The sequence below is a fragment of the Sciurus carolinensis genome, chromosome 13, assembly GCF_902686445.1.
Source record: "Sciurus carolinensis chromosome 13, mSciCar1.2, whole genome shotgun sequence".
In the NCBI taxonomy this organism is placed as follows: Eukaryota; Metazoa; Chordata; class Mammalia; order Rodentia; family Sciuridae; genus Sciurus; species Sciurus carolinensis.
Genome location: NC_062225.1, coordinates 6,090,384 through 6,116,202, shown reverse-complemented (window position 1 = coordinate 6,116,202; position 25,819 = coordinate 6,090,384). Strand labels below are relative to the sequence as shown.

Genomic DNA, 25,819 nt, shown 5'->3' with positions numbered 1-25,819 from the left:
CCCAGGACGCTTTACCGCCGAGCTACATCCCAGTCCTTTCTTTACTTTGAGACAGGGTCTCACCAAGTAGCGTAGAGCCTCACTAATTTGCTGGAGTCTGGCCTTGAACTTGGGACCCTCCTGCTTCAGACTTCTGGGTCTTTGGAATCACAGGCATACATCACCACAAGCAGCTGAAATGTTTTTCTTCATATTCAAAGGAGTTGTTTAGTATATGGACATTGACCCTGTTTTGCATATGTACTTATATACACGTGTTTTTAGATATTCTTTCGTACTGTCACTTGTCTTCGTTGGTATCTGTTCATGGGAATTGGTGGAGTCACTGTGGATGCATTCTGACAATCTCTGAATAAAATGAGCAGGGCCAACAATCTGATTTCTCTGTAGCTCCCTCGAGCAAGGTTCATCCGAGGCTAAACGATGTCTGTCTGCAGGGGCCTTGACCCAGAGGTGCCTGGCGCTGGCCTAGCTGTGCAAGGCCCTGGGTTCAGTCCCCAGCACTGTAACTCGGGGTGTACTCAAGAAGAGAGGCGCCAACCAGCCTGCTCCCCTGGGGTGGGGTCAGCTTTGGCAGAGGCGACCCGGCGTGCGCGTGTGCCCACCAGAAAGAGTGTCAACGCGTGTCCGCAGCGTGGTGCCTCTTGGAACAACAGGCCAGGAGACACACAGAGGAGGGCAGAGGCGTGCGTCAGAGGGTGCCACGGTCCGCTGGGCCACCGTGGTGAGGGCGGCTCATCAAGGAAGACTGAGCTTTCCGTTTGGGTTTCTGTGAGGAAGAGTTGTTTTAAAGTCAATACCAGTTCGTTTCCCGGGGGTGACTGGGCCCCCTGCCCTGGCCGTCAGGAGACTGAAGCCCATGGACAGCGGAGGGCAGAGCAGCATCTGACTTCCTGTCTGCCCTGGCTCATTGGGAAGTCCTTCCCTCAGCCTGGAGAGTTGGTCTGGAAGAAGACACCCCGGGCCTCAGAACGGGGTCCCACAGAAAGTGCTGGGTTTTCCCAGAACCCCCAGGCTTCTGCAGCCACCCTTGGGCCCCAGGGCCGCCTCCTCCCAGCTCCCCTTCCCGTTTGGTCACCTCTGATCATGTTGCCCTGATTCTAGAGCCTTATTTACCAGCTATCTGGTTTCCTTTCAAAGGTCAGGGCAGCGTTTAGGGCAAAGCTGGGTGAAGGGCACACGTGGCTTCTGAAGGAGATTCAGGGCATTTGATGTAGCAGCTGGGTCTCGGGGTCACTGTGGCTTACGGGACTTGGAGCCTCAGTCCCTTGTGCCTGAGGAAGGGGCACTCCGTGTCCGGAGAGCATCTTGTGGGGTCGGCATGGCCATATGGAGGACTTCTCTAGGTCACGAGGACCGTGACGGCCTCCCGTGACGGGCTGTCAGCTGAGGAGAGGGAAGAGAAGGCCTTGGAGCCGCCGAGCGGCAGTCACGAAGCCTGGGCCCCTCCTGGAGATGCCAGGAGGATTCCTGAGGCGGTAGGTCAGCCTCTCCTCCTGTCCCCGCTGAGGGCTCTGGAGGACTCCAGCCTGAGCTGGGTCCAGCTGGTGTCGCAGGCAGCCAGACACAATAGGGAGGCTGGGGCTGAACTCCTCACAAGCGGACTCTAAACCCAGGACAGTGGGGAGGGTGCCCTGGATCTGGGCTGGGGACCAGGCTCCCGGGACGGGTGTTGGTCCAACAGCCTCCAGAACAGTGGGCGAGGCGGGCGCAGGGTGGCGGGTGTCTGAGGCCGCCAACTCAGCTCCCAGCGCGCTTTTCTGGCCCTCAGTGGGCCACATTCCCAGACTGGTATTTTGGTCAGTGTGACAGCGCCCCAGAGTCATCTGGCCCTGGCACAAGCCCCTGTCCTTCCCCGCCCCCAGGACTCGGCTCTCTCATAAAAGGGCCGAGCAGCCGCGCTCCCCTGGCCGGGGGTGCGGAGAGCAGGGGGGACCATGGACTTCATCAGCATTCAGCAGTTGGTGAGACACGGGGAGGCAGATGGTCCCAGCAGAGAGGCACCTGCTGGCTGGAGGGTCAGGGCAGAGGAGCAAGGAGGCCCCGGGTTCGCTCCCGGTCTCTGCCTGGTTCTCAGGTGGTGAGGGGGTTCGGGCAGGAGAGGGAAGACGAGGGGGTAGGAAGGCGGGCGAGGTGGACGTGAAACCCCTCGGGCGTGCTGGGAGGTGTTCCTCTCATTTTGGGCCTGGGGATTGAGCCCAGGGCGATTTACCACCGAGCTGCACCCTCCGCCCTTTCTCTTGTTTGAGACAGGGTCTTGCCAAGTTGCCCGAGCTGGCCTCAAACTTTGTGATCCTCCTGCCTCAGCCTCCGGAGTTGTTTTGTGTTTTGTAGCTGAATCCCAGGCCCTCGCTACACCCCCAGTCTGAGTTGAGCGAGTTTGCGCTGAACTCGGTGGAAAAACAGGGAATTCAGGCCACCGTGGAGGGCATGGGGTAGCTGAGCATGTCTTTCATGCAAGCGCCATGATGGCCCTTGCTCTGGAAGTGTCCAGAGGGCGCAGCGTGTGCTCCGGGCAGAGAGGGTGGTGGCACCAGCGACACTTCAGGAGGTTGGTTTTGGAGGGTGAGAAGCCCGTGGTCAACCAGAGCCCCGGCCTGGCACAGCCCATGCTGGGAGGGGGCAGAGGGCCTGGGGAGCGTTAGGTGGGCAGGTGGCGCAGAAGGGCCTGTCGCCCTGCCCTCCCCACGCGCGCTCCTTGGTGGTCCCCAGCTCCCAGACATCCCCTGAGCCCCTTCTGCTGAGGTGGAATAGCTCCACCAAGAGCAGAGAGCTAAGCCCAGGCGTTGAGGACGGGGGTCAGGTGGCAGTGCAGCGTGAGCTGGTAGGAATCTAGGGACCACGGCCCAAGAGGGAAGCTCCTGTGTCCTCTGCCCCAGGCTCCTGGGCACAGCCCAGCACTATAAATAGATGTGACTACATGCCCTGAACCCCTGCAGGGCTGCAGGGGAGGCAGTGGCCAGTTGGACCCGGCCCCCGCTGTCAGGGTCGCCACAGTTGGTGAGGACAGCCACAGGTGTCACAGAGCTCGCCAACACTCCAGAGCACCAGGAAGCTTTGGGAAGGGTCAGGCTGACTCCCAGCCCAGCCGGCCAGCATCTCCCTGGTCCTGCAGGGCAGCTGCCCAAGGGCTCCTCCCTCCAGCTTCCTGGCTGTTCACCCGCATCGTCCTACAGGTGAGCAGAGAGAGAGGTGAAAGGAAAGCGTCGAGGTTTGGACCTGAAGTTCCGGATCCTGGTGGCTGGCCTATGGACTGGAGGCTGGGCCCCCAAGAGGCCGTGGCCCGGGAGAAGCTGAAATTGGAAGAAGAGAAGAAGAAGAAAGTGAGTGATGTTGGGTTGGGGTGGCTAGGTGGCCCGGGCAACTGGGCGATGAGGGCCCTGGAGCCCACGTCCCAGGCTCACCGCTGAGCCGAGTCTCCTGTGGGCAGAGCAGCCCAGGAGCAGACCAACCAAGCGCCTGCCCCGGCCCGACTGTGGCTGATGGCCGGCCTGTCTCGTCTCCCGCCCACTTTCTGCCACAGCTGGAAAGATTTACCAGCTCCAGGCTGACTCTGGAGAATCTGACTGACTTGGAAAATTTAGTTCAGAGACGGAAAGAAAAGCGACTGAGACTGAGACGCAGAGTCCCCCCCAGGGAACCTGAGCCCGAGGTGACGGTGAGCAGTGGGCACTGGAAGGATGCGCAGACCAGGAGCCCACGTCCAGAGGCGGAGCCCCGTCCTGGGTGGTGGGGTGCTTGGGGAAGGGTAGCCCTGGGGCCACACGAGCACAGCTAGTGCCCAAGGAGCCATGTGGACCCCACACTGGAGGCCGTGTTGGCTTGCTAGGGCGACGGGCTCGAGGTCCCATTGCCCTTGGCCCTGGGCCTGGAGGTCCAGCCAGTTTGAGGTCCAGCCAGTTGCCACAGGGCTGCCTCCTCTGGAGGCCTGGGGGAGGCTGCGCTGGCCTTGCCCTGCCTTCTGACTGCAGGCTCTCTTTGCTATTCCCTGGCTTGCAGATGCACCACCCCTTCCTCATGTGATGTTCTCCCAGTGCCCAAATGTCCCTTGTTAAAGGGACACCAGTAGCTGGGCATGGTGGCCTGCCCTTATAATCCCAGTGACTTGGGAGGCTGAGGCAAAATTGTAAGTTAGAGGCCAGCCTCAGCAGCTTAGTGAGACCCTGCCTCAAAATAAATTTTAAAAAATGGCAGAGGATGTGGCTCAGTGAGGATTGGAGCCCCCTGGCGCAAATAAAGAAAGATGGGCCCCAGTCAGGCTGGATTGGGGCCACCCTTCCCACCATCAGACAGGGACCTCATCCTAACCCGTCATCTCCGCAAGGACCCCGTTTCCACATAGTCCACTCCAAGGCACAGGGTTAGGACTTTAATTTTTTTTTTCTCAGAGCTGGGACTGGAACCAGGCTCAGCAAGCGCTCTGCCACTGAGCTGAATCACCAGCCCTTTTTATCCTTTGAGACAGGCTCTTGCTAAGACGCCCAACTGGCCTCAAACTTGCAACCTTCCTGCCTCAGCCTAGTGGCTGGGGTTACAGGCACGTGCCACCATGCCCAGCAACATGATTTTTAGGGGGTGAGACTGGATAAAACTACTGGCACAGGCCAACTGTGCTGGTTCTCAGCTGTCTGGGAACCACTGATGGCACGGTGGTCAAGGGTGCCTCAGGCCTGGGGAGTGACTTGGTCTTGTCCTTCCTCTCACCCAGCTGCAGCCCCAGGCCCAGCTGGAGCCTGTGGACCTGGAGACATTCCTGAAGGCGGCTGCTGAGAACCAGGAGGCCCTGATTGACAAGTACTTGACCGACGGAGGGGACCCCAATGCCCATGACAAGGTAAGCACTGGGCGAGGGCTTGTGGCTCCCAAAAGAGCAAGAGTGTCACGCTGTGTCCCAGCCTGGCCTGGGAAGCTCGGCACTTCTGCCCCAGAGGCACCCAGTGGTGTCCTGAGCTGGGAGGGAGGAGCCCCAGCTGATGGCAGAGTGAGCAAGTGTCCGGGACCCGCTCTGGGAAACAGGTGGGTCCTGTGGGCAGCCGCCCACCCTTCCCTAACCCATGTCCGCCCCAGCTGCACCGCACAGCCTTGCACTGGGCCTGTCTGAAGGGTCACATCCAGTTGGTGAACAAGCTGCTGGCGGCCGGCGCCACTGTGGACGCTCGGGACCTGGTGAGCCCCGGGGAGGCCGCTCCTCACGCCAGTGCTGCCCAGCGTCCCGCAGGTCTGAGGGCCTCGGTGCTTGTGTTACAGCTGGACAGGACTCCTGTGTTCTGGGCCTGCCGCAGAGGACACCTGGACATCCTCAAGCTGCTGCTTAACCAGGGCGCCCAGGTCAATGCACGGGACAAGGTGAGGGACGAGGGGCCTGCTCTGGGGGCCGTGCCAGCAGGCCAGCTGTGTGGCGCCGCCACTCTAGACGTGGCTGAGCCCCGCCTCCCCCTAGATCTGGAGCACCCCCCTCCATGTGGCCGTGCGCACGGGCCACTCCAACTGCCTGGAGCACCTCATCGAGTGTGGAGCCCATGTTGACGCACAGGACAAGGTGGGCGCCGTCCGCCGGCCACAGCCCCACCGCCCTGCCTGGAGGGCCACGGTGAGGGCGGGAGCGTGACCTCCCATCTCCCCACAGGAAGGGGACACGGCTCTGCACGAGGCCGTGCGGCACGGCCACTACAAGGCCATGAAGCTGCTGCTGCTGTACGGAGCCAAGCTGGGCGTGCAGAACGTGGTGAGCAAGCGGGAGGCACAGGCCTGCGCCCAGCCGGGAGCCCTGGAGGAAAGGAAGGACTGACCCGTGTCCCCGTTCCTAGGCCTCCATGACCCCAGTGCAGCTGGCACGAGACTGGCAGCGGGGCATCCAGGAAGCGCTGCAGGCACACGTCGGGCACCCCCGCACCCGGTGCTAGCGCCCGGACCTGTGGGTCACTCTCAGTCACCATTCCACACCCGCTCCCGGCATCTGCACTGTGGCCTCGGCCCTCAGCCGGACTCCCCCGGGGCTCTGCCTCCTGCCGGAGCTTGAGGTGCAGACAGAGCCCTGCAGGTGGAGCAAGCCTCCCAGTGTGCCAGGGTAGCCTGCTCCCTGCAAGGCCTGCAGCCAGGAAGAGGGAGGCAGGGGTCCATGGGCAGCAGAGTGCATCCAGGGTGGGCAGGAGTGCCCCAGGAGCCAAGGGTGGGCAGGAGCAAGCGGGCCCAGGCCCAGCTACCAGGCTGGGCATCAGGCCTCCTCAGTGTCCACTGTCCCCGAGCAGGAGCCTGACCCTCCCCCTCCATGGGGCCAGTCTCCTGCAAGTGGTGGTTCAGGTGTGGCCGGCAGCTGCATCTAGGACAGAGGAGGGGCCACCAAGCCAGCCCAGGTGTCAGGATCTGTGCCCTGTGCCTTGAGGCGGGGTCCCCCAGGGCCTGGGCCCCTACCAGCAGCAACCCTGGCAGGGTCTGCAGTGGCTCCAGACACCTCTGGTCTTCAGCTCTGGAGGTGGGTTCTGGTGGTTTGCAGGGGCCCTTCAGCAGGGGTGATGCCCCTCGAAGCAGACGCCAGCACCCGCCGGGTTGCTCCAGAGCTGAAGGCTGAGGCGCTGGAGCCACAGTTCTGGGGGACCCGTGCCCCTCTGCCTCAGGGGCCATCGGCCTGCCCGCGCACTGTTGGCAGTTGGCTGGCGGCTCTCCGTGTGGGGCTGGGGAGCCCGGGCGCCGGGGCTTGTTTGTGGCCCACTCAACTCTTGGGGCGGTGGCCCGCAACCTCGGGTGCCTGAGGCTCCCCCGCCCCCAGGCCTGGAGACGCCCGCCAGGCCCCCAGCTGCGTCCACTCTGCTCGGCCACCTGCAGGGTGCACGCTGAGGAGGCCTGCGCTCCTCCACAGGGACACAGGGAAGGCAAGGCTCACGCCCCAGAGTCCCTGCCTGCCGGCTGCTGGTGCCACAGGACCCCCCTCGCCAGCTCCCAAGACCCCTCCCCTCCAACTGTGCTTTCTTTCTGACTCCACTGGTAGAGACCGGAGCTACTGGCAGGGCTGGCTCCTTCATGCCAGAGCGTGGACCCTCAGAGCTGTGCCCTCGACCAGCGCCCCGGGGAGGGGGGCCGGGCTCCCCTCGGCCCCCTCATGGCCCTAGTTGCGACATCCATTCTGCAGCAGTTACTTTTACTTTTACTTTACCTTTGGTGGCCTTCCCAGGCCAGGACAAGACCATTGTTACCACGTGAAGAGGCTGACTAGAGCGCCCCCCAGGGGCCACACACCTCTCCATGGGCCTGCGCACGCCCAGATGCTGGTGCTTGGGCACATCAGGCACGGGAGACCATGGCAACGACAACTCCTCATCTACAAAATGAGGACACTAAGTGACAGACGAAAACACCTTTTTATACAGATCAGTAATTTTTGCTCATTAAATTGACTGATTATTCATCACAGCCTCGCCATCTTTTTTGGGCTGGGAGGAGCCAGTGCTTCAGGCACCAGGGATGACCTAGCCGGGACTCAAGGCCTTGTCAACCTTGGCAGCAAACTTGAGCCTCGTAACAGTGCAACCTGACATCCAGAGTGGGCTTTGTGTGGGGCCCTCACACATGGGTCTTGCGCTCAGAGTCTCTGCTCATTGAGGGACAGGATCAAGGGGCAGGGATTCCCCGCCTCCGCTGCTTATTAGAAATCACCAGGGCAAGTCTCAAAAGATCATCAGGTCAGAAGCCCTGAGGGTGGGCTTGAATATCAGTAGACGACACGCCTATCTACACATACTAGAAATCCCTAGGAATCTACCAAAATCCACAACACCCACCTAGAACAGCAAGGGAGCCCATCAAGATCTGAGCATACAACAGAAACATACAGAATCCTATTTCTAGGTAACAGCAATGAACATGTGAACACACATTAAAAACATAGTACCATTGTTTAGAAAAGTTAAAGACTTGGGTTTAAATCTAACAAAAGATATAGGGAAAGAAGTTGAAATCTCCAAAACAGTATTTCAATAAATGGAGAAACATACCATGTTCATGAACCAAAATATACAACAGTCAAGATGTCAGTTCTCCCCAAGTTGACATACAGGTTTATCTTGGCAAGATTTTTAGATATAAACAAGGCTATTCTCAAATTCCTAGGAAAAAATTATGACCAAAACAATTGAAAAAGAACAAAGTGGAATATCAATCAACCTTTTTTTTTTGAGTGCTGGGGATTGAACTCAGGGGCACTTGACCACTGAGCCACCTCCCCAGCCCTTTTCTGTATTTTATTTAGAGGCAGGGTCTCACCAAGACCTTAGCACCTTGCTGTTACTGAGGCTGGTTTTGAACTGGTGATCCTCCTGCCTCAGCCTCCTGAGTCTCTGGGATTATAGCCATGTGCCACCGCACCCAGCTCTATCTACTGATTTTAAGACTTATTATATAGGTAAACAAGGGACAGATATGTAGGGGCTAGGTAGGTGCCTTTTCAAGAAATGGTACCAGAACAACTGGACACCTGTGGGCTTAAAAAAAATGAGACTTGACCTAAGATGAATTCAAAATGGACCACAACTTGGGACTGGGGCTGTGGCTCAGTGGCAGAGCGCTTGGCTAGCACGTGTGAGGCACTGGGCTTGATTCTTAGCACTGCATAAAGATAAACAAAATACAGGCATTCTGTCCATCTCCAACTACCAAAAAACAATTTTTTTTTTTTAAATGGACCACAACTTAAATGTAAAACATAAAAGTTTTAGGGGAAAAAAAAAAGACAACTTCTGGGGTCTTGGACTAGGTAAGTAATTTTTTAGATATGACACTAAAAGCACAATTCATAAAAAGAAAAATCAGTAAAGTGACTTCATCAAAATCAAAGCCATTGCTCTAAGTCAGTCCCTGTTGAGAGGATGAAAACGTAATAAGCTACGTGTGTTACGCCGTTACCGTGACGGCCTGAAGCCATCAGCCGAAAATGAAGAAAGGGTTATTTTAGCTCATGGTTTCAGAGGTCCCTGCCCACGGTCACTTGGCCCTATTGCCAAGTTCCTTCCTGTTGGGTCTACACATCGTGGCAAGAACGCACAGTGGAGAAGACCTTGGCCTGAAGGGAGAGGAAGAGGCCAGGTCCCTGTCCCCTTCAAGGCTTGCCCCCAGGGCCTCCCTCCCTCCCACTAGCTCCTGCCTCCTGCGCTGCCCCACCTCCCAGGAGCCCTGCAAGCTGAAGACCCAGTCTCACACGTGGGCCAGGCACTTCGGATCCAATTACAGCAACAGTCCAGGAAAAAGTATTTGCAAACCAATCACCCGACAAGACTTAGCATTTAGAACACAGGAGGAACTTCAAGACTGCCATCCAACTAGAAAGTGGCAAAGGACGTGGACAGAGATGTCCCCTGCTAGCCATTTAGGAAATGAAATGAAAGCCACTGCGAGGTACTGCTGCACACCTGAGAACAGCCAGAGGGAACAGCGCCGCCACCTGGCGGCAGAGGCTGCTTCTGTCCTGCTGGGAAGACACGCCACGACCAACCCTGGCAATGGCTCTCCTGGCACTTATCGGAGAAGAGGGAGCCAATCTTCGCAGATCCACGTGCACATGGCGTGGTGTTCATAGCAGCTTTATTTGGAATAGCCGAAAACTGGAAGCCACCCAGATGTCCTCCAACAGGATGCCAAGTACACGGGGAACACCACTTAGCAATGAAAAGGAACGAACCACCGGCAGGCGGTGACCCGGCCTCGTCTCCAGACAATCACGCAGAGCGCCACAAGCCAGTCCCCCATGGTCACTGTGACTCATTTGCACATTCTTGAAACTGCAACACGAGAGTGGCGAGGGCCAGGTTGGTGGCTGCCAGGGGCCGGGGATGGCGTGGGGGGCTCTCCAGGGCAGCTCAGGGGGACCCTTGCAGTGACGCAGGGGCAGTCATACAATCAGCACACGCTGCACGCCTGTGTCAAAGCCCTGGTTTTGATACTGCACTGTGACTGGGTAGCGACCACTGAGGGAACCCAGGTAAGGGGAGCGTGGGACCTCTACTTTTGCAACTTCCTACGAGTAAATTATGTAAGAATAAAAATTAGGAAAAGAAAGCATGAGCTCTGTGCGGAACTTGGTATCCTGGATCGGATCCCGCAATGGAGCAAGGATGTTATGGGAAAAAACAGCCAGACCCAAATAAAGCCTGTGGTTTAGTGAGGATTCTGCACCCATGTTCATTTTTCAGTGTATAAATGTACCCAGGTTATGTAAGATGTTAACGGGGGAAGCTGGGTGGGTGAAGGGCATGTGGAACTCGTCTGTGGATAGAAAACCATTTCAAAAAATTAAACCCTGGTGTCCAGAAGGACAGAGGTGGATATCTCAGCAGTGGGCTCAGGCATAAAAAAAATTTTTTTTTCAGCACTAGGGCTTGAATCCAGGGGCACTCAAGCACTGAGCCACACCCCAGCCCTATTTTATATATTATTGAGTGACAAGAAGTGAGCTGCTTAGTGCCTCGCTGTTACACTAAGCTTTGCACTAGGCTGGCTTTGAACTCGCCATCCTCCTGCCTCAGCCTCCCGAGCCGTTGGGATGACAGGCCGTGCTGCGGCGCCACTGTGCCTGGCCAGCTCAGAGTTTCAGTCTGTTAGGTGACTCTGAGGCACAGCCAAGATTCAAGCCCTGCTGAGGAGAGAGGTGACGCAGGGTTTGCTCCCACTGGAGTGATTTCTAGGCAAGCACGCATTCTACTTTTGGCCTTCAGTCCCACTCACAAGGACCCGGATGTCCTTGAGGGGCTCCACAGCCCACCCCCACAGTCTGAGACCCCGTATCTGTGATGCCCCGGTTTCCACATAGCTCAACAGGAAGAAATACGGGTAAACTGGAAGAAAAAAGCAAATGTCTCTGGATCCCACTTTTCTAAAACTGTCACTAGGGGGAAAAAAAAGGCAAAGAACTTGAATGTGTTACAGATGTGAGAGAAACCGTAATTTCTTTTTTAAGAAGAAAGGTGACCTGGGTGCAGCTGGTCCCGAGCAGCCCTCCTGTCCCTTGCTTGCTGTGCAGCACCAGGCAGGTGGGAGGGGACCCCACTCTCCCCGGGGTGGAGACAGGCTGACGCACAGGGTGACCCCTTCCTCCCCGCCTGACCTCTTCTCAAAACAGAAACTGCCGATACTGTTGGTGGCACCCAAGCCCAGGCTGGAGGGCTGGCCACAGGCGGTGCTGGCCTCACCAGGTGCTCAGGACTCCACAAGGGTTCAGAAGAGCTACCTCCATGGGAGGGCGCAGGGCGAGGAACGGACCTGCAGGAGACCTGCTTCTCGGTTTGGCACGTGGAAGGGCCGGGCACGGGAACCAATCGTGCCACGCTAAGGGGAGCCGCCCAGGATGCCGTGGACCAGGCCGCGATTTGAGCCCCAGCTAAAACTCCGTTCACTCAGAAAGTGCTGCCAGCAGCAGAGGGTTAGCCAATTAGAAGCAAAGCAGGCACAGGCCACGCCACGTGGAGGGCACTGTGCTCACGCGGCGCCCGGCTTGAGGAGGTACACACACGCTGCTCTGTCGCAGCGTCAGGGAGGAGAGGCTGGGCCTGGGGACCAGAGATGATTCTGTTCCTTTTGCTTCGTCCAGAGCAGGCCTGCCCGGCTGAGCCCATCTCCTGAAAGAGAGCAGGGCCTGCTGCAGACCCCTGGCACTGAGGCCCAGCACCTGCCCCTGTAAGGGCCATCTAAAACGTGGCCTGGAGCAGTGGGGACAGGCTGGCCTGAAGCTACCACAAGGCTCCCTCCAGCTCCCCACGGGCACGTCCATGCTTCAGCTTGGGCCGCTGGCCAGCAGTTAGACTCCTGGGTTCCGCCCAGGGCTCTCCTCCACTGGGACGCAAGGCCGGCTGTGGCTGGACCCTGGGGGAGAGAGGAAAAGAAGAGTGAGTATCCACGCCGACGAGGCAGCGGCCCTCCCACACCAAGCACTGAGTCTGGAGGACAGGGCAGCAGGAAAAGCACAGGGGCCTGGGCACCTCCGAACACCTGAGGAGGCCTGGAGGCAGAGCTGGAGGGACTGGTTGGGAACATGATCAGCCTAATGTGGCCTCACAGAGGAAAAGCCACGGGAGGACAGAGGCCACTGCACAAGACAAGGAGTCTAGGCCGTGGACTTCCGACCCAGAGGGCCTACGCCACCACCCCGGGCAAGAGGAACCTGCCCTGGACTATCACACGCCTGGTGCTGGAAGGAAGCTTCATCTCCCAAGGACGAGCGGGGCTTCCCACCCCTCCGGCTTCCAGGAGGAACCGTGCGCCCACCCCCAGCCCGGGAGAAGCGCCCTCCCGCCCGGGAGCCTGTGCGGCGCGCAGCCAGCCAGCTGGAAAGCTAAGCCAAGAGAAGGGGAAGGGAGACATTTACCTTAGTGTTCTCTTAAAACAAAAAAGGCTCACTAGTCCACAGTCATTTATCAACTGCAGTTTCCAAATGTGCCAAAGAGGGAAAGGTCTACTGGGAAGGCTAAAGAGAGCAGAGAGAGAAGACGACAGGCTGTTGGGCGGCCACGGAGCCCGGGCTCCAGCAGCACAGGCGGAGGCCGGGGCAGTGGGGCGCCAGCTGGGCCAAACGCCACACCTGCCCTCGGGCAGGGCCTGTGAGCCCTGTGGAGGACAGACTCAGAGTTCGAATGGGAGGTCAGAGTGCTCTCAGTGACGGGTGGACTCATAGGTTTTGCAGGCCACTCAGGCTCTGTCACAGCTCCGTCTCGCAGAGGCAGCCAGACACGAGCCATCAGCACACGGGAAGCTTCCAGTAAGATCTATTTACACACAGGCAGCTGGCCAGATCTGGCCCCTGCACCGCGTGCTGGCCCCTGTGGGAGACTACCTGCAACGGCTGTTTCCCACGGTTCAACAACGGCCCTTCTCTGGGGGGATCTAGTGCCAGCCTCCAGGGCACGGTTCACACCTGCACCGTTTAATAAGCAGCGCCCCGCTGAGACCACCCTGCACAGTGACACTGAGCTCTCCAGAAAGTGAAGTGCCAGGCTAGCAGGGACACTCACAGGAAGAGCCCCGAGAGTTCAGGCAGGGAGCTCAGACAGCAGGCAAGCTCACTGAGGCAAACGTCGGGTTGCACCACGCGGAACAAACCAACGTATGTCAACGGAGCCTTGCGTAATCTGTTACAAAGAGGAAATGACCCGCGAGCCACTAAGAAGACTCTAGGCTGGCCCAGCGCGCAGCTGGAACCAACGGGCTTCCAGTCTCACGGGGCGGGGGTGGAGCTCAGTGGCGGGCGCTCGCCTGGCGTGTGAAGGCCTGGGTCCGTCCCCAGCACTCTGGGTTTGTGGTAAGAGGCCGAGGCGGCGGCAGCGCTCCTGGCTGAGGTCTGTGCCCTGCACACAGCACGGCAGGAGCTGCCTGAGCTGCAGATGGAGCCAGAAAATGCTGAGGCGGCGAAACCAAAACCAAATGGCTCACTTTTTAAAGAAAAGTCTTGGGTTTTGAGACCCAGGTCTAATGGGACGGTGTGAACCACTGTGCGCGTGGCCCATACCCAGAGCCTGGTCTCACCAGCACCCGAGTGGGAGCCACACAGGCTGAGCCACCATCGTGGCCACGGCTTGGGGGCTCTGTCTCCTGCACCCACATGCCACTCGCAATTCAGAAAGGACCTATTGAAGAACCACGTTTGTCCTCAAGGGCAGGTCTGAGTGACCAGAGCTGGCGCTGCCCGGGAGGCCCTGCAGGCCTGGCCCTCCACTCCCCTTCTGCTTCTGTAAGACGGGCAGAGCGGCTCCCGCCTCAGGACCCTGCAGAGGCTGCCCAAGTGAAGCCGCAGCTCAGCGCTGCGCCAGGGCGAGTCCCAGCAAGGGCTGGCTCCCAGGGCTGGCGGGGCGAGGAGACGGGGCAGCCTGTACGCCGGCCCCGCTGCCGCATCTCAGACCCCATGCGGGGACTCCACGGGCCTAGGAGCCACCACAGGAAGCCTCTGACTTCAATCCTGCCCCTGCCCAACTCAGTCCCCACTGCCACCCGGTTCCTGCCCACGGTGCCACGTCTGTGGGCACGCTCCTCCTGCTTGCCCTGGGGCCTGAGAGAGGCTCTCACTCCCAGCCTCCCCGAGCTCCTTCGCCACACCCCTTCCCAGCTGGGCCCACGGCACCCCAACTCTTCATCCTCCAAGTGACGGAACCCTAATTCTAAGAGGCCAGAAGCTCTGAGCGGGGTGGACTCCCACCTCCAGCCTCCTAAGAAAGCTGACCCATTCTGGGTGTCCCTCCGGGCCTCACACCAGCTGAGCTATGGCTGTCACTGAGCCACTCAGACAGCAAGAAGGGACAGGGACAGCAAGAAGAGCAGAGCCAGGAGGGCACAGGGCAGGCAGCGTGAGGCCAGCAGGTCTGCAGGGAAGCGGGACGGACCTGTCACCGGGGCTTACCGGCAGCTGCCGCGGTCTTGCTACTGAGCAGCCTGGTCTGGCTGCCTGGGAGGACCTGGAGGTCAGAGTTCTCGGGGGACGGTGGCAGGCTCTGGGCTCGGGTGGCCAGGAGTGCATTGAGGTACTGCAGCCGTGTGACCTGGAGGACAGAAGCGTCACCCAGCAGGGGCAGGCTGTGAAGGGGGACACAGCACAGTGCGAGCCCACACCTCTGACTGAACTGGGCCGCGTGAGGACCCAGGGAGAGAGAGGAGCAGGGAAGGGCGGGGCAACGAGAAGGGAGGCCAGCGTCGAGGCCCGAGACCGCCAAGCCACACGGTTGGGGAGTCCAGGCCCCACATTCAGGCAGCGCAGGGTCTGACTCTCGGGCCTGTGTCGCTCAGACTTCATTCTCCACACACACTGCGACCAGCTGGCCTAGCCGCTTAGCGACACAAAGTCAGTCGGCGCCAGCACAACACCCAGCCCTGGCGGTCACCTTTATGAGCTGCAGGTCAGAGAGGGCCCTGACGGTGTAGTCGGGACAGTACGTAGAGGAGCGGGTGCCGTCGGCTGGCTCGGGCTGCAGGTCATGGCGGGAGGGCTGGTGCGAGGACACTGGGGACTGGTGGACTACCAAGAGGAAGGGTCAGTGATGGCGGAGCCACTGGGACAACCGCAGGCTCTGGGGCCCACCCCAGACGCCCTGAGAGGGGACAGGGTGGGGACTCGGGAGAGGGTGGGACACAGGACTGGGAGGCTCCGCAGGGATGGCGCGCACAGGGTGCGCGAGAAGGCCCGCGCTTCTGCCGCGCCGTGGCTCACCCGAGGACGGCGTGGTCAGGGCGGACACTCCGTAGTAGGTGAAGGCCCCGTTCTCAAACCTCAGGCCCTCCTTCCCAATCTCCACCTCCACCCTGCCCTGGGAGGAGAGGGCGGGCAGACAGACAAGCGGGCGGTCAGCTTCCCGTCAGGAGGCAGCACAAGGGGAACCCCGACAGCCGCCATGGGCCTGGGACGTCCCCGCCCACGCGCTGCGGGCCGTCACCTGCAGGATGAGGATGAAGTAATCCACCGGCCGGCTGCGCTGGTACAGGTAGTGGTGAGCAGCCAGGCGGTTGCTCTCGTCAAACGTCACCTCCTGGTTGACGCTGGGGTGCCTCAGCAGGTGCAGGAGGACCTTCTCGGAGACGCGCAGTGGGCTGAACACGTCCACCTCTGCCCCAAAGCCGAGAGGGAGCGGTGCCTACTGGGCCGAGCAGCCGGCTCCTGTGCCCACCCAGCTCCCGTGACCCGAGCCGCCACCCTCCACAGGGCAGGGCACGTGCCAGGCCCAGCCGAGGCTCCCTGGCCACCCTGGCCAGGGGCAAAGCCTGACTCTGCTCCTGGCCACCTGGGCCAGCCGCCGGGTCCAGAGGAAGCAGAGGTGTCCCCCTGGAGACCCTCCTGCTCACAGGGATCGGGAGCGGTCCCCTGACCCGCCGGTGGGTGAGCGGAACAGGGACACGGAGCGCCCCCCTCACCTCGGGAAAGGAAGCGCTGGGTGGCCAGGAGCAGCTGAGGCGAGATCTTGGCCCTGTGCGTGTCGTCAGGAACCTTGAACAGGGAAAATTCCTCCTTGCGCTTGAGAGGGGCACTCAGGGAGGCGGCCGTCCTCCGCACCACAGCGTCTCCTGAGGAGGTGAGAAGACGGCAGCTCAGGCACAAGCCGTGGTCCACCTGGGGCCCACTCCTCCTTCCCAGGGACACACCCTGACGCTGCACCCCCTGGAGCCTGGTTGCCATCCCCACAGTGACCCTGGTGCCCAGGACAGGGGCAGTGGCCCTCATTCCAAATGTGTCCCACGGAAGTGAGAAAGGACTGCCCCCTTGCTTGGAGTTGGGCAGAAAGAACGCTGAAGAGAAAAGCAGCATCTGCCACCAGCAGGCCCCTGGGAAGCCCTCGCTGGGCACGCACACCCCTGGTGGCAGATGGTGGTGGTGGCTAACCTCGGGACCTCAGGTCCCGGTCAGTCTCAGGACTGGACCAAAGACACTGTGCTGGGGACAGATGTGCGGGCTAGCAATGTGCTGGGCAGCTCAGGGCCCCAAGTGCTCGCAGGAGGCCCAGATCTCTGAAGCACAGGCCGAGTCTGCCCTGCAAAGAGCAGCCATCATTCCACGGCTTGGAATGACAGCCTCGGGGGCCCAGGGCTGTCGGTGGGGCAGGAGGCTCTTAAGAGTAAAGGATGGGAGCCTTTTCCCTTCTTGTGGTGCTGGGGACAGAACCCGGGGCCTCATCCAGGCTAGCAGGCAAGTGCCTTCCAAATGAGCTACACCACCAGCCAAAAGAATGGCAACAGAGAACCTGTGGCAGAAAGGCGCGAAGAACTGGAAGAGCCCGATGGAGAAGCACCACACAGCCCCAGCACGCACAGAGGCTGCAAGCCCACAGACGGGACGGGTCTCCCGGCCCGCAGCGAGGGGCAGGAGTGAGCCCTGCCACGGGTGGCATTACCAACCCACGCGGGGCAGGGAGAAGGGGGCCTGGCTGGGGGGAGCCGGTTTCTAGCAGCACAGAGACTCACCAGCCTCTGGTACGCAAGTGTGTCTCGGGTCACTGGAAGGACCAGCTGGGTCAAAACGGCTGAAGTCAAAACTCACGGTAGTCCTCAGACTCGTCCAGGATCTCGGACTTGATGATCTCCTCGATGACGTCCTCCAGGGTGACCAGGCCCAGCACCTCATAGAAGGGGTCGCCCTCGCCCTCGTTGTTCACCTTCTGCACGATGGCCAGGTGGGACTTCCCTGTGGGGAGGGGACACTCATTTAGAGCTTGCAGGAGGCCCCCCATTAGTCCCAGCTTCCCCTGGTATGAGCCCACCACAATGTTTGTGCTGGACTCTGGGCTGACGCCCTAAGTTTTTTTTCTTTGGTATTGAGGATTGAACCCAGGGGTGCTCCACCACTGAGTGACATCCCCAGTCCTTTTTTTATTTTTTACTTTGAGTCAGGGCCTAAGTTGCCCAGGCTGGCCTTGAACCTGCGATCCTGCCTCAGCCTCCTGAGTAGCTGGGAACAGGCCCACGTGCAGGCTTCTCCAAGTTCTCAACGTGCTCAGCAAAATCTCAGGTGTGTTCATCGGCTTGAGGCCCCAGACAGCAGCAGAGCTGGGATCAGCCCCAGGTCTGGGACTCCGAGCCATGGGGAGGTCTAGCCAAGGGCATCCTGTCTGGAACACAGAGGTCTTCCACAGCAACTGCGAGTGTCCACTGCGAGGACCCCGATTCCAGACACGCTGGATGCCTTGGGACAGCACCAAGGGGGAGCCCAGGGGCCCACCCCGCCCGACTCTGCGGGAGGTCCTCCTAATTAAGGCTGCCCTCTGGAGGTCAGTCAGTAATGGAGATAGTGGGAGGTGGCCGTTCAGAATCCAAGCTGTGCAGGCAGGTCAGCAGGAGCCGGGACTGGGCCACCTTGCTCCTGGTCCTTCCCGTGCCATCTTCCTACTTGGGTTAGTGAGAGCAGGCAGATTGAGAACAACCCATGTACCAGGGTGTCAGGGAACACTGGGGAACTTCCAGAATAGACTCTGCAGGAGGTAAGTGCTTTTCAGCCACAAAACTTTATATCTATCTGAAGGAAACAGAAGGCAAAAGTCACAAGTGGAAAATAAGATCTTTTGCGTGGGCACATTAGAAAAGTCCAAACTCAAGATAAAAAACAAAAAAGGCTGGAAATGTAGCTCAGTGGGAAGCATCCTTGGGTTCAAACCCTAATGCCACAAAGAAGCAGAAGAAATAGGCAGAATTAAATTTAATACTGTTTTAAATAATTCAATATAGCTAAAATATTTTAATACATAATACACAAAAAACAGTAACAGAGAGCTTAGCCCTTTTGCACAGAGTCTCTGAATCTGGTGTGTGCCTGACGCTTACAGTGCACCCTAAGTAAGGCTAGTGCGCTCCCCAGTGCTCCTCAGCACCCCGCAGGGCCGCAGCACTGAGCGCGCCCTCTTCTGGTACAAGTGGAAAAGCCAAGGTTGGTGCTGGTATAGACCTGCACAGGGCGGGGTGGGGGGGTCTGCTCCAGGAATCCTTCCAGCAAGCAAAAAATCTTTGTGTGACTCACACTCCACATGCCAAGGGCTTAATTAAATAAAGCATCCTTCTTCAGGATACTCTAGTATTCCTGAACAAAAAGTCAAGATGGAAATGACCACATTAAGTCATCGCCCCCTTTCCAGGAGGAAAAGGCCCAGAGTCCCTGGAGATCTCCACCCAGTCCTGCTGAGTCACAGGCCCTGAATCAGGGCACCCGTGTTTCTAGATTCTTCCCACCCCCTGACTGTGCTGGGAGGGTCTCAGGCCGGGGTGCAGGCACCATTTCTGCAAGGGCCACAGCTGCTCTGCCCCAGAAGGCAGACCCGCAGGCCAGCTGGGGAAGCCGAGCGACGTCTCGGGATCCCTGAAACCAAAGCTCAGGGTCTAAAGGCCACCTCAGAGCAGAGAGGCCTGACCTCAGCTCCCTCCCTTCAGGAAGCTGTCCCTGTGGAGGCCACCTACAGGAAGGGACTCACTTCTCCCTGCCTGTCAAACACGGGCGAAGTACACACACACACACGCACGCGCACACACACACACACACACACGCTTTCCCATGACCACCGACAGGATGATTTAATAACGACCGGAAGTAAGCTGGGGTTCCTCCATGTGACTTACCCTCAAGACCTGATGCCTGAGGGCCAGAAAGCAACCTTGGGAAGGCAGCAGGGGGCTCAGACAAGGCAGCTGGCAGGTTAAAGCTTACCGCCACCTGACAGGACCAAACCGCTCATAGGGACATCTGCAGGAGCTCACAGGGCCAGCCCGTGGATCCAGGAGGGTGGCAAGGCATGACCTACCGCCATAAGAAAACTCTGGAAAAGCTCAAGTTTTGAGGTCATAGGCTCAGGAGTACTCCAGCTATTTGGATGCTGGAAGACATTTGCATGATGCCCAACTTCTAGAATACCTTTGAAAATGCACCTCGACTTTCATTTTCTCCATCTTTCCTCTGTCCCTGCCCCCTTCTAGTTTGCAGAGCTGGGGTGTGGGGGGGTCTGCACAGGCTAGGCAAGGGCTCAATCACTGAGTTATGCTTCTAGCCCTTTTTATTTTGAGACAGGGTTTCGCTCAGTTGCCCAGGTTGGCCTCCAATGTTCAATCCTCCTGCCTCGGCCTCCCCAGAGTCTGTGATTACAGGCATTCTGGCTCCCTTTGTTGTTCTGTAAAAAAAAATTAAGTGCACAAGTGCTGTGAGAAAAGTCACATGCTAACATTCCTCCCAGACGCCTGAGAGGTCCGACTCTTCTCAGCATGGTGGCAATTACTTGGCTTCTAACAAGACGGTAAACCAGAACCGGCTGTCTCTGAAAAGCTCGTCTGCCCTAATCTTTTTCTCACTTACTTCCTGAGCCTCCACACAGGCCCAGCGAAGGCAGTCAGGGTTAGTGGCTGTAGAGGAGATCCAAGCACTCAGACTGCCTGGTGATGTGTGCACAAAATAATCGCTGTGTCACCTCAGGTCTGCACGGGGGCGCCTCTCCCCCAGCTTACCAAGTTTCCAAGCAGACGATGCTCGGAAGGAGGGACAGGAACAAGGCCCTGACTGCACTGGCCAAGACGCCAGGCGACTCCTGGCTCCAGGAAGATTGGTGGGCAGAGATGGGGAAGGATCGATTGATTTCTAAAACCGCCAATGCCAGGAAGACAGCAACAGGTTCATCAGCAGAGGATGCGGGAAAGAAGAGGACAAAGTGACTTTAACAAGGAGAAACGCGGGCCCGCCACAGGACTGCAGAGAGAAGGCAAGATGGCTCCAGGGTGGCACTGGGAAGACAGGGCCGCTGGGCCCCAAGAATGGCCTCACTCACTCCTCTGGGGCCTCACTGGACCTGCAGGGCCCTCCCTGTCCTTCCTCCCCACCACCGGCTTCTAGGAAGAGGCTTTCCACACGTTGTTAGCTGGCTCTGGGACGGTCTGATTCAACCAGGAAGGGACTCGCCCGCCCTCCAGCACCAGGCAGTGTGAACCTGCTCCCGCTGCCCACCCCAGGACAACAGGTCCACCCACCCGACGGAAAAACCAACAAGGCTCCTCCCCACCAGCCACTGCCCCTGGCTCCCCTCCGCGCCAGCTCAGGAGGCCTGTCTACGGTGTAAGACATGCACCATGTCTTCCCGGCCGCTACCTGTACCTCCCCATCTCAGCTGGCCCTCCTCTCCTGACCGCTCTCCTTCCCTTGAACTGGTCCTTTCCCTGCGCTTCCAGGACATTCCACACCCCTCTTGAGCCCAGGTACCACCAACAAGGCGGCTCCACCCCCGACGGCCTCTATGAACATTGGAATTCCTCCCAGCTAGGATGCCTATTAACCCCAGGTCAAGCTTGCCTGTCACATTTGAAAGGCAAGACCATGGCGATGGGAAACGAGGTTCTCACCAACCTCATCCTAAACAGCATGAAATTCTTCCCTTCAGTTCCAGAGAGGGGCGACTGCCTTCCCCGCCACCCCGTCTCCCACAGCGACAGCTCAGAAGCAGAGGAAGCAGGAATCCGCTGCGACCAGACCCCAGAGCAAATGTGTTTTGAAGGAACCAAACATGACAGCTTAGAATACCAAAGGGACACCTATGGTCTCTACCCCGGACCACTCTGGAAGGGGAACCTGCACTTCCAGGTTCACCCCTTCTGCTAAATCCTCTGAGTGACAAGCACCACCTACCAGCAGAGTCCGCCCAGGAGTGACCACCGCTCTGCCACCAAGCACAGGAGCGGCATGCAGGACGAGTCGTCTCCAGACCCTTTACCTGCTCATGGCCGACAGCTGAGGACCGTGAGCGAGGGTGCAGGTGCAGGGGCTCAGAGCTGGGAGGAGATGGAGCCCACCCCGCCGTCACTGCGCCAGAGCTGTCTGGCCGGACAGCATGATCACCACCAGGAGACTCAGCTGGGTCCACCCCAGGGTCATTCCCAGGGGGCGGGCCGCATGGCTTTCTAGGGAAATGGCCAGGAAAACCCAAGATGTTCTCCAACAGATCAGGCAGAACGCCTGTCCAGGCCTCTCACCCAAACCTGAGCTGCATCCAGGCCTGGTGCAAGGACAAAATGAGACGAGGGCTGGGCGCAGGGGCACACGCCTGTGATCCCAGTGGCCCGAGAGGCCAAGGCAGGAGGATCGAGAGTTCAAAGTCAGCCTCAGCAACTAAGTGAGGCGCTAAGCAACGCAGTGAGACCCTGTCTCTAGATGAAATACAAGCCAGGGCTGGGGATGTGGCTCAGTGGTCGAGTGCCCCTGGGTTCAATTCCTGGTACCAAAAGAAAAACGAAGGGATGTAAGTTGTAGAGAGCCCATACCAGAGCCTGGCTCAACAAGGGAGTCATTACAAGAAAGCCCCTTCCTGCCCTGACTGTCCAGCTCACCAGCAGCTCCCAGGCAGAACTGGGGCAAGGAGACTTCCCAGCTGCCAGAAATGCCAGGGGTTTTGCATACTTCCCCTCCCATCATGCAGCCTCTAGGGTCAAGTCCATCCAGAGCCATGGCAGCCCCTCCCCTCATCCTGCAGGAGTTCAGAGGTGAGAAGCATGGCTGGCAGCCAAGCAGTTGTCGGACTCTGGGATGAACGCTGGAGGGAGGAGGAGGGGACACCAGGGAGCCCTGGCCTTCGAACCTGGAGAGCCCCACGGTTTTCCCTCCACCCAGGGAGCTGCACAGACAATTCAGATGAAAGGACGGGGTGAAGGGAGAACTTGAGAATGGTTCCTAGGGTGAGAAAAGGGGAGGTTGAAAAGGGAAAACAGAGGAAGACAAGGGAAAAGGAGATTAAACCAGCACCCATAAAGCTGTTTGGGTGAAATCAAAGTGAAAGTTTCTTCTCCTGCAAGAAAGTATTTATGAGTCATTCCCTGTCTGCAGCAACAGGGACCCTGGCAAGGTCCAAGAAATATCACCGGCCAGCTAATGTGGTATTAAACGTGCAGATAACAGCACCTAGACATCTAACTTTCACACGTCCTTTTGGTTTGTATCCATGAGTTTGGGGCATACAAAGCCCAGTGTACAGAATGGTCTCGGGGAATTACAGCCAAATGGCAAGTTTCACCAGAGGGGGATGTTAAGGTATTTGCTTCTATGGCACGGCATCCGCTTCTAAATATTTCAAAAGGTCACAGCTAGATGCAAGGCCATCACATTCCGGAAAAGGGGAGGTCTCATTCTAGGACTTCATATCCTCCACCCCTTTTCCAGGACAGGGCACTGGCATGTGCGTCCCCTCCTGGGTCCCCAGGTCGTTACCTCGCTTGAACTCCTCCAGGACGGCATCGAGCTTGGTGTCATTGAAGACGAAGTGGAGTGGGTGGTTGTAGAAGCGGGTGATGGTACTGAGCGGCGTGCAGTCTTCGGGGTCCACGAAGGCCAAGTCCTTGAGGTAGAGCATGTCCACGATGTTGGAGCGCTCCTCCTCGTACACCGGGATGCGCGTGTGGCCGCTCTGCATGATGCTGGCCAAGACGCTGAAGTCCAGCACGGCGCTGGCGTCCAGCATGAAGCAGTCTTCGAGCGGCGTGAGCACGTCCTCCACGGTCCGGTAGCGCAGCACACCCTTGCTGAGGTCGCTATAGGGGTCGCCGCCTCCGCGCGCTAGCTCCAGCACGCGCTCCCGCAGCCGCCCGGGCCGCGCCGCCAGCTCCAGCAGCTGCCCCACGGGCAGCGCCACGGGCAGGGTGAGCAGCACCGCCAGGCGGCTGAGGCCCAGCGCGCGCGGTGCCAGCGCCAGCGCCCAGCGCCCGCTCACGGCGGCCGGCACCACTTCGCCTACCAGAAACACCAGCCCCGCGCAGCCCAGCACCGCGGGCACCGCGCGCTGGCCGGCCGCTCGGTACAGCAGTACCGCCAGCGCCGCCTGCGCCAGGCTAGCCAGCAGCAGCAGCGCGCCCAGGGCGCAGCCGGCCCAGCGCCGCGCGGGCTCCAGGCGCCGCGCCGCCGCACGCTCCTCCTCCGAACCGCTCTCGCGCAGCACCTGCACCTCGGCCGGCGCCAGCGCCAGCGCGCTCAGCTGCAGGCCCCGCGCCAAGGCCGCCAGCGCCAGCAGCCCGGCCGCCCCCAGGCCCAGCGCCCAGGGCGGCGCCGCCTCCTCAGCTGCCCCGCCGCCTGGCTCCACGCGCACCGCAAGCAGCGCCGAGTTTGGGGGCACGGCCTGGGCGCGCAGACACAGCAGCGCGCGCCACTGGCCTGCGGGGTCCGCCGTCTCCTCGGGCGCCGAGGCCGGCCCGCCCTCCGGGCAGCCTGCGCCCTCGGGGGCCACCCAGGTCCAGGAGCTGTTGGCGAAGCCCGAGCCCAGGAGGCGCAGGCGGAAGGTGGCCTCCGGCGCCGCCCGCACAGCCCCTCCGAGCGCCCACCCCGCGCCCGCCGCTCCGTCCTCCTCCAGGCAGAAGCCCAGCACTCGCGGGCCCGGCGCCGTCTCCCCAGCGGCGTTGCCCAGACAGAGCGCGGCGAGCAGCCAGCCTAGCCGACCCGCAGCCGCCGCCATCGCCTGCAGCCCCTCTCGGCCTCTCGCGCAGCCTACCCCGCTCGCCCCGCGCCCCGCCTCCCCGGCCAATCGTCGCCGGTCTTCGCGCCGTCTCGGCCAATGGGCGGCGGGCGAGGGCGGGCCCCGGGGTCGGACTAGGCTGCGCCGGGGAGTAAACAAGCCGCGCGGGGCGGGTCGGGGGCGTGGGGCGCTCTACCCTGCTGCTGGCCACTGCATAGAGGGCGAGCGGTGGCCAGCGCCCGAGGACGCGGGGTGGCAGTCAGGGCCCGGGACTCCGGCGCCCGGAGGCCCGCCAGCGCTTTGGGAAGCCCCAGGGCCTCGCACCAATCACGGACCTCGGCGCTCCTGAAGTTGCACACGGAGATTCAAGTGCATGGGAAATGGGCCGTTTTCTTAGTAAAGGGCCCAGAAACCTCGCGGGACCAAGGAGGCCATTTAAAATTTTAAATGATCTGCTAACAAGGCTTCTCTATAAGCATCTGGATTAAGTGATTTTTTTTTTTGGGGGGGGGATACTGGGGATTGAACTCAGAGGCTCTGCACCACTGAGCCACACCCCCAGCTCTATTTTGTTTTTGTTTCTTTGCGGTACTGGGGATTGAACCCAGGGCCTTGTGCTTCGCAAGCACTCTACCAACTGAGCTATATCCCCAGCCCCCAACTCCATTTTGTATTTTATTTAGAGACAGGGTCTCATTGAGTTATGATTAGTGCCTTGCTTTTGCTGAGGCTGGCTTTGAACTTGTGATCCTCCTGCCTCAGCCTCCATAGCTGCTGGAATTACAGGCATGCGCCACCACGCGCGGTGATTTTTGTATTTTTGTCTAATTTTTATGTTCTTCAGACTTCCTAGTACAAGTAGACTGTTGATAAATTGTAAACATATCTTTTTTGTTTGTTTGTTTGTTTCCCGTTTGAGCGGCCGGGGATTTGAACCGCGGTCCTTGCGCCCGCAGGCAAGCGCTGTCCAAAAGGAGCTATTTCTTCAGCTCCAACATATCTTTTAAAATGGCCTTTAAAGGACTCTATAGAAACAATTTGTTATCTCCTGAAAACATCAATCTAAAAAGTACGTGCACTGTGGCCATAAGTAAACCACGATGTGTGCAAAACCAGGTAAGCCCATGGTGAATAACTGAAGGGAAAAATATCTAGTAAAAATCTCTTTAAAATGTGGTAATATTGAGATGTAAACCCAGAAGAGCGACTGGGCCAGCTGCTTCTCCATGTTCTCGGGTTTTTATTATCCAGATGGTGCTGTGTGACCTTCCACTGGCTTGCTTCACTCGTGAAGATTCTGGAGAAAACCAGCAGCAGCAGCAATAAAGACCTTAGTGCACCTTTTCACTGGACTGTCATGTCTCCTTTGAAGAAGTAGCATAAGCTTTGTGCCGGATTCGGATTCATTCCATTCAGTTTTCACTTCTGTCTTCAAGTCAAGATAAAATGCTGATGAGATAGAACAGAAGATGTGCTGGAAATGCCTGGAAAGTCATTAACTAGCAAAAACCAGTTCAAAGGACAGGAAGAAAAAACTCCCTGTGGAGCGAAAGACAGGACTCTCACCTTCGAAGGGTGACTTTCTTCCCTGGCCTCAGGCCCTCTTGAAAACAACCTGTAACTCATTCTTGCTAGGGAGGAGGGGGGCCTTTGGGTGGAAGAGCAATTCCCTCAAACTTGGGCGACACAATCGGTCAGTTACGCTGTCTGTATCCAAAGAGGCAGTGAACCCAGGATGGAGCAAGCAGTGCTGCTCAGAGTGGCTTCTTTCTTTCTCCGTGCCACTTGCCTGCACTCTGGTCAGTTGCAGTTCTGTTGGAGACCCTGGACCCTCCTTGGGCCTTTCTGGGCCATTTTCCTGACTGGTCATTTGGATCAAGACATCTCTACTTTTTAATAAACTCCTAGCTCCTGGG

The 25,819-nt window shown here is 58.9% G+C and overlaps 2 protein-coding genes across 3 annotated transcripts; one reads left to right on the top strand and one right to left on the bottom strand.

Moving 5' to 3' along the window:
• The first annotated feature begins 1,845 nt into the window (after positions 1 to 1,845).
• On the top strand, positions 1,846 to 7,407 carry Ankrd23 (ankyrin repeat domain 23). 2 transcript variants are annotated; one of them, XM_047523270.1, is made up of 9 exons: positions 1,846 to 1,964; positions 3,177 to 3,323; positions 3,524 to 3,658; positions 4,709 to 4,834; positions 5,068 to 5,166; positions 5,248 to 5,346; positions 5,441 to 5,539; positions 5,627 to 5,725; positions 5,808 to 7,407. In XM_047523270.1, exons 1-9 carry the CDS (start codon positions 1,938 to 1,940, stop codon positions 5,901 to 5,903), a joined length of 927 nt encoding a protein of 308 aa, XP_047379226.1. In that variant the 5' UTR covers positions 1,846 to 1,937; the 3' UTR covers positions 5,904 to 7,407. The 2 variants fall into 2 exon arrangements, with proteins under 2 accessions (XP_047379226.1, XP_047379228.1); XM_047523272.1 differs by lacking the exon at positions 5,068 to 5,166.
• Positions 7,408 to 8,243: 836 nt separating this feature from the next.
• Positions 8,244 to 23,928, bottom strand: Cnnm3 (cyclin and CBS domain divalent metal cation transport mediator 3). Its single transcript, XM_047522869.1, has 9 exons — positions 22,670 to 23,928; positions 16,991 to 17,134; positions 15,871 to 16,020; positions 15,396 to 15,565; positions 15,173 to 15,269; positions 14,847 to 14,980; positions 14,369 to 14,507; positions 12,347 to 12,445; positions 8,244 to 11,844 (listed from the first exon to the last, which is right to left on the bottom strand). The coding sequence occupies exons 1-8, from the start codon at positions 23,901 to 23,903 to the stop codon at positions 12,396 to 12,398; spliced, it is 2,118 nt and encodes a 705-aa protein (XP_047378825.1). The 5' UTR covers positions 23,904 to 23,928; the 3' UTR covers positions 8,244 to 11,844; positions 12,347 to 12,395.
• Between the last annotated feature and the right edge of the window lie 1,891 nt (positions 23,929 to 25,819).

Excerpts from the sequence above, each read along its gene's own strand:
- Ankrd23 (XM_047523270.1), top strand. The coding sequence starts at position 1,938 with ATGGACTTCATCAGCATTCAGCAGTTG. Across the intron at positions 3,324-3,523 it reads AAGAAGAGAAGAAGAAGAAA|CTGGAAAGATTTACCAGCTC; the intron begins GTGAGTGATGTT and ends TTTCTGCCACAG. Across the intron at positions 5,726-5,807 it reads AGCTGGGCGTGCAGAACGTG|GCCTCCATGACCCCAGTGCA; the intron begins GTGAGCAAGCGG and ends CCCCGTTCCTAG.
- Cnnm3 (XM_047522869.1), bottom strand. The coding sequence starts at position 23,903 with ATGGCGGCGGCTGCGGGTCGGCTAGGCTGGCTGCTCGCCGCGCTCTGT. Across the intron at positions 17,135-22,669 it reads CCTGGAGGAGTTCAAGCGAG|GGAAGTCCCACCTGGCCATC; the intron begins GTAACGACCTGG and ends CCCTCCCCACAG. Across the intron at positions 15,270-15,395 it reads ACTTCATCCTCATCCTGCAG|GGCAGGGTGGAGGTGGAGAT; the intron begins GTGACGGCCCGC and ends CTCTCCTCCCAG.